The sequence below is a fragment of the Miscanthus floridulus genome, chromosome 10, assembly GCF_019320115.1.
Source record: "Miscanthus floridulus cultivar M001 chromosome 10, ASM1932011v1, whole genome shotgun sequence".
Classification (NCBI taxonomy): Eukaryota; Viridiplantae; Streptophyta; class Magnoliopsida; order Poales; family Poaceae; genus Miscanthus; species Miscanthus floridulus.
The window spans coordinates 6383676-6389842 of record NC_089589.1 but is presented as its reverse complement, the minus strand read 5'-3'; the positions used below and the strand labels follow the sequence as shown (position 1 = coordinate 6389842).

Genomic DNA, 6167 nt, shown 5'->3' with positions numbered 1-6167 from the left:
CGCACCATGGCGGGGCGGCGGAGGAGGAAGAAAAACAGTGCCAAAAAAATCGGTTGCCGGGGCGCTGGCAAACGCGCGAGTGCCGCATAGACAGGTCCTTGTCGAGTCGGGTGAGCAGAGATCATGATCTGGTCTAGCATGAGGAGTGCCGGTTTGATGAACTTTACATCAAAATTAACATAACTTTCCACTGTTCCACTTGCTCCGACACCTTTTCTACGCACCAAATGGAAGCTTTTGTGATGAGGTGACAGGCAATATAATCTTTTGACCACCGCACTCCAACATGACGATGACCTGGCACGGTCCATCGTGCATCTACTATAAACAGTCTAACACGCTACAACTGATCTGGCCATTGTAGCTATATACCATGCGTTCCAATAGTTAGAACCGTCAATCCGATCGCTGCCACATAGACAGGTCGTCGTGTGACCAGAAGATCATGATCTGGTCTAGCATGAGGAGTGCTGGTTTGATGAACTTTACGTCAAAATTAACATAACCTTCCACCGTTCCACATGCTCCATCACCTTTTCTACGCACCAAATGGAAGCTTTTGTGATGAGGTGACAGGCAATATAATCTTTTGACCACCACACTCACACGACTGATTAGTGACCACCGCACTCAAACGTGACGACGACCGAAATGCGGACCGGGCCATGTAGCTCCGTGTCGACCGGACCACACTCACACGACTGATCAGTGACCTAGCGACGACCTCAGTCCACGGTCAATTGACCGACCGATCTGTACTATGAGAAAAGAGGGCAACACAGGTTGACTACTCAAAGCAAAGGATCCTTCTGATGAGACAAGTAGAAACAGGTACCACCCAATTCACCTTTAAATCCTAAACCGAAGGTATTTCACGAAACTGTATTGCAATGTATTGTACCATAGATGACAACACATATATAACACATATTGTGAACGTAAGGAAAAAAACAAGAAAAATAACTTAACCAACAGTCCGGTTCAGTATAGGAATATAAGTAAGGAAACATGGTCAGTACACGCATGCTAGTCACCTCTAAATCCTAAATCATAAGCATTTCATAAAGCTCTATTATCCATATATTTCTAAAAAGTATTTCTTGCCATGATATGTTTATATTCCGAGCAGATGGACGGTTGACAGACTGATTTCAGTGACGGTAGTGTTTATAATCTGTCTAAAAGAAATACGTTGAGTACTCCCACTTGTCTTCAGCTTAAATAATCCAATATGCTGCACACAAAAAATACTGTCATGATCCAGTCCTATATATATTTATTTTTCATTTGGAGTTCAATCTAAATTTGATTCAAACCTTTGAGTGGAATTTCCGATTTTCGTAAAACTCGCTCATCTTGTTGGGTGCTAACAGTATTACCCAATGGCTAGAGCTGCCCTGCTCCCTGTTGCTTTGTTGTTGTGCCCTTGCATTGGCCTGTCGGGCTGATGTGGCGAGGAAGACGGTTGGGGTCTATGAACTCAAGAACAAGAAGGGAGATTTCTCCATCAGGTCACCGACTGGGGAGCCAGCCACCCTCATGTCTGTTATTGAGTCCCTGATTCCAAAGGTACGGTTTCCTTGCTTCAAAATTCATGATGCATATTGTTTCGTGATACAATGCATGATGCATGACAAGCTTTGCGTGTTTCTTGCTGTGTAGGGAACCTGGGTGATGTCGTCCTTGGGTATGACAACCCTTGCAGAGTATGTGGTAATGTCACAAATCTCTGTTTTTACATACAGTTGCAGAGTCTTATGGATATAAAAGATGCTTCTAGCTAATTGTAGCATCCAGATCTAACTCACAAAATAATCGTGTGGCCGCCGCAATGGCAAAGCAAGCGAGTTTAATGTTTTTTCTTTTGACGAACCGGATTTCTTGTTTTGAACTGTAATCACGAACTATACATATTCAGGACGGCTCTTCAGCCTTAATTTGGAACTGTGGTTGGACGAGTGGCCAATACAATCGCCAACTGCAGTTTTGTACTGGATGGAATATCCATCCGTCTGAACAAAGATGGCACAACTGTACTTCACGGTAACCGGGAATTCACTTACTTTCCTCAACCTTCGTGCGTGGATCTTGTCATCTCGACGTGCGCTGTATATACGGCTGATGGTTCCCTAATTTTGTTTTGCTACCATCTTTATGTATAAATCATCATAAGGTGGCCACAGGGGGTTCCACAGAGTCATCTGGACTGCAGATTGCTCCCGTGTCTGGCACCCCTTACGACCTGCGCCGCTGGGGTCGGTCCTGCATCAGGAAGGTGGTGGTGTGCCTCCGGGACCCGGCCGGCATCCAGGCGGGCGCTGGAGCAGTCGGCCGACGGAACTGAGGCATACGTACATTCGCGCAGACTGGGCACAGGGCGTCAGTACGCAGATGCCTCACCTCGTCCACGGTCAATTGACCGACCGATCTGCAGTATCCTCTGCATCCACCTACTATAATAATAACACTCGGGCTCCAGAACTGATATATCCTGCCATTCTCTTCTAGTATTGTCGATGGTTGCCACCATGCATCGCCTAGCTGCCATGCTTGTGTCGTTGCTCTGCTGCTTCTTGTTCATCGCCACGCTGAAAGCACAGCAGCAGCCCCAGCCAGCCGCTAGTGATAACACAGCTAGTCCTCCGAGCTGCATACCCCACGAGAGGGACGCCCTACTGGCATTCAAGCACGCCGTCACCAGCGACCCTGCAGGCCTCCTCACCTCGTGGCGGCGAGATGGTGGCCACGGCGAGCAGGACTGTTGCTGATGGAGAGGCGTCCGGTGCAGCAACTGGACCGGTCACGTCCATGAGCTTCGACTTCGAAACACCGGAGAAGAAGAAGCAGCTATGGAGGGCAAGATAAGTCCTTCTTTGCTTGCTCTGGATCATCTAGAGCACCTCGACCTCAGCGGGAATGATCTAACAGGGCCAAGTGGTCGTCTTCCCGAGTTCTTGGGCTCTCTAAAGAATCTCAAGTATCTTGACCTCTCTGGCATACCGTTCTACGGTGGCCTGCCTCCCCAGTTTGGCAACTTGTCAAGGCTGCAGTATCTAGATCTTTCCAATTCCATCTTGAGGGAAGGCACAAACTCGACGGATCTATCATGGTTAACACGTCTTCCTTCCATCCAATATCTTAATCTGAACCAAGTGAACCTCAGCACAGTAGTGGATTGGCCTCATATCATAAACATGCTTCCTTCTTTGAGGGTCCTTCGTCTTTCATACTGCTCTCTTGCAAGCGCAAACCAGTCGCTGCCACACCTGAACCTTACAAACCTCGAGGAGCTAGATGCTTCCTGCAACTCCTTCGACCATCCAATGGTGACCAGCTGGTTCTGGAACATAACAAGTCTCAGATACCTTTACCTCGACGCCACTAGTATGTACGGTCAATTTCCGGATGCTCTGGGCGACATGACATCCCTTCAAGTCCTTGATCTTTCAGATAATGATAATAATGATGAGAAGTATCGCATCATGACCACGGATCTGAAGAATCTATGCAATTTGGAGGTCCTGAACCTTCAATTGGCTCTCTTATATGGCGACATAGCTGAGCTGTTACCTCGCTGTTCACCCAACAAATTGCAAGAATTGGACCTATATTGGAACCAATTAACTGGGATGCTACCAAGATGGATAGGGCAATTAACGAGCTTGGCCGTTCTGAATCTTGGTCAGAACAACATCACAGGATCCCTCCCAATATCTGTAGGGCAACTTACCGGTTTGCAGACACTTGACCTCTCTTGCAACAACCTAAATGGACATGTTCCATATGAGATTGGTATGCTCAGTAATCTGACCAATCTGAACCTAAATGGTAATAAATTGGATGGCGTGATAACGGAGGAACACCTTGTTAGTGCAAGGAGCCTGAAATACATAGACTTGTCTTATAATGCCCTGAAGATTGAGATCAGCTCAGACTGGCAACCACCATTTAGATTAGATACCGCATACTTTGCATCCTGCCAGATGGGCCCACTCTTTCCTAGTTGGCTTAAGTGGCATGTGAACATTATCAATCTCGATATCTCGAGTGCAGGTATAGCTGATAAGCTTCCACAATGGTTCTTCGATGCCTTTTCAAATGTTCGAATCATGGACATCTCCAACAATCAACTCAACGAAACTTTGCCGACCGATATGGGCTCCATGTCACTTGAAGAGCTCTATCTCCGCTCAAACCAATTAACTGGTCAGATACCCACACTGCCACCAGACATAAGTTTCTTGGACTTGTCCAACAACTTCTTGTCGGGACCTCTGCCCTCTGCTGTTGGATCCACCAATCTAGACACACTATCTCTGTTCTCCAACCGACTCACTGGTCATATTCCTGAATCTTTTTGTAAATATCAGCAATTATCTGTGTTGGACTTATCCAACAATTTTTTGGAGGGAGAACCACCGTTGTGCCTCAAGGTAATGGATTATGTAGCCTTAAGTAACAATAGTTTGTCAGGAAAGTTCCCGTCTTTTCTGCAAAACTCGACAAATGTGTTCTTCCTAGATTTGTCTTGGAACAAATTCTCTGGAAGATTGCCAATTTGGATTGGAAGCTTAACATCATTAAGATTTATACGATTAAGTCACAACATGTTCTTTGGTAGCATTCCAATGAACATCACAAACCTTTCTTGCCTTCAGTACATGGATCTAAATAACAATACGATATCAGGCTCTCTGCAGATCTACCTATCAAATGAGGGTTGTTATCACGGCGCTATACCAAGGACTCCTCATCTTAATAGTGTGTCTACAGTATTCAAGGGGCAGGAATTGAACTACGGTTCCATCTATAGAGTTCTGGACACAAGTATGATGAGCATTGATTTATCTTCTAACAATTTAACCGGCGAAATTCCAGAAGAAATAGTTTTCCATGATGGTTTAGTGAATTTGAATCTGTCGAGGAACCACTTGAGCGGAGTTGTTCCAAACAAGATTGGGGAAATGCAGACGCTTGAATCACTAGACCTCTCGAGGAACATGCTTTCTGGGGAAATACCAGCTAGTCTTTCAAATCTAACGTTCTTAAGCTACTTGGACTTGTCATACAACAATCTTACGGGAAGAATTCCATCAGGATCGCAACTTGATACCCTGTATGCAGAGTATCCATCTATGTACATTGGCAACACCAGTCTCTGTGGGCATCCCCTTCAAAACAATTGCTCAGGTGAGGGTCATGCGCCAAAGCAAGGTGGCCTGGGAAGAACTGAAGAACGTCATGGGATACAATTCTTTTATCTTGGGCTCAGGTGCGGCTTCGTGGTTGGTACCTGGATGGCATTTGGTGTTCTGATGTTCAAGAGAAGCTGGAGAATCGCTTGCTTTTGACTCTCAGACAAGCTGTATGACAAAGTGTATGTCCTTGTTGCTGTATGGGCAAGACAAACAGGAACTGATCACCATGCATGAAGCAAAGGCAATGGCCGGTGCTTAAAATAAATTTGGCCAATGCATGCATGCATGAAACAAAGTGTATCTAGAAGTTGTGACATAATATTGCTGGTTTTCTTTTTGGAATGAAATGTAATATCCACACCCTTTGGCGTAAGAGTTGTAATATCATTACCTTATGATGACATGGCCAAATTAAATAATAATAATTCGAGGTTGTGCTTATGTTGAGCACAGCTTGCCCTGTTTTGGGGTCGGATTCTGCCTCTAATTGCTTACTCATGTTGTGGTGCCATGTTTCCATGTTGGTCATCCACATCAAGAAAGGTTCACGTCTCCTCCATGACCATTGTTTCCATGCTCGTCGTCAACTGTTAATTGCTAAAGTGAGAAAGAGGTGAGTACACATATGTTCAGTGCAGAATTAGCACAATTTACAGACACACGTAATATCCACATCCACATTAAATTTCATGGTTGATTGCTCTGATTTTACATTTGGCCGACATCTCTTCAAGATGGAGGAGATAGATATGGGTCCCACGCTTGAGCGGCTCTCCTCTCCTGTCCTGCCGATTTCTTTTTTTTTAAAAAAACAGTTGCATACTCAAAGTACCCAATAAATAACATTCACTTATACGAACATTGAACAGGCAAGGGGAGCAAATTTCTCAGAAATTGACCAACCCCTCAAAAAAAAATCTCAGAAATTGAAGAGCGCAATATATGAGCACAGTTTCCTTGGTGGAGTAC

General features: G+C 45.2%; 1 protein-coding gene and 1 long non-coding RNA gene across 2 annotated transcripts; both read left to right on the top strand.

The window, feature by feature from the left end:
- The first annotated feature begins 1519 nt into the window (after nucleotides 1-1519).
- On the top strand, nucleotides 1520-2078 carry LOC136487455 (uncharacterized). The gene is made up of 3 exons (XR_010767263.1): nucleotides 1520-1569; nucleotides 1663-1713; nucleotides 1919-2078. It is a non-coding gene; the product is annotated as an uncharacterized lncRNA (long non-coding RNA).
- Nucleotides 2079-2783: 705 nt separating this feature from the next.
- Nucleotides 2784-5652, top strand: LOC136489922 (receptor-like protein EIX1). Its single transcript, XM_066486435.1, has one exon. It carries the CDS (start codon nucleotides 2850-2852, stop codon nucleotides 5349-5351), a length of 2502 nt encoding a protein of 833 aa, XP_066342532.1. The 5' UTR covers nucleotides 2784-2849; the 3' UTR covers nucleotides 5352-5652.
- The last annotated feature ends 515 nt before the right edge of the window (nucleotides 5653-6167 follow it).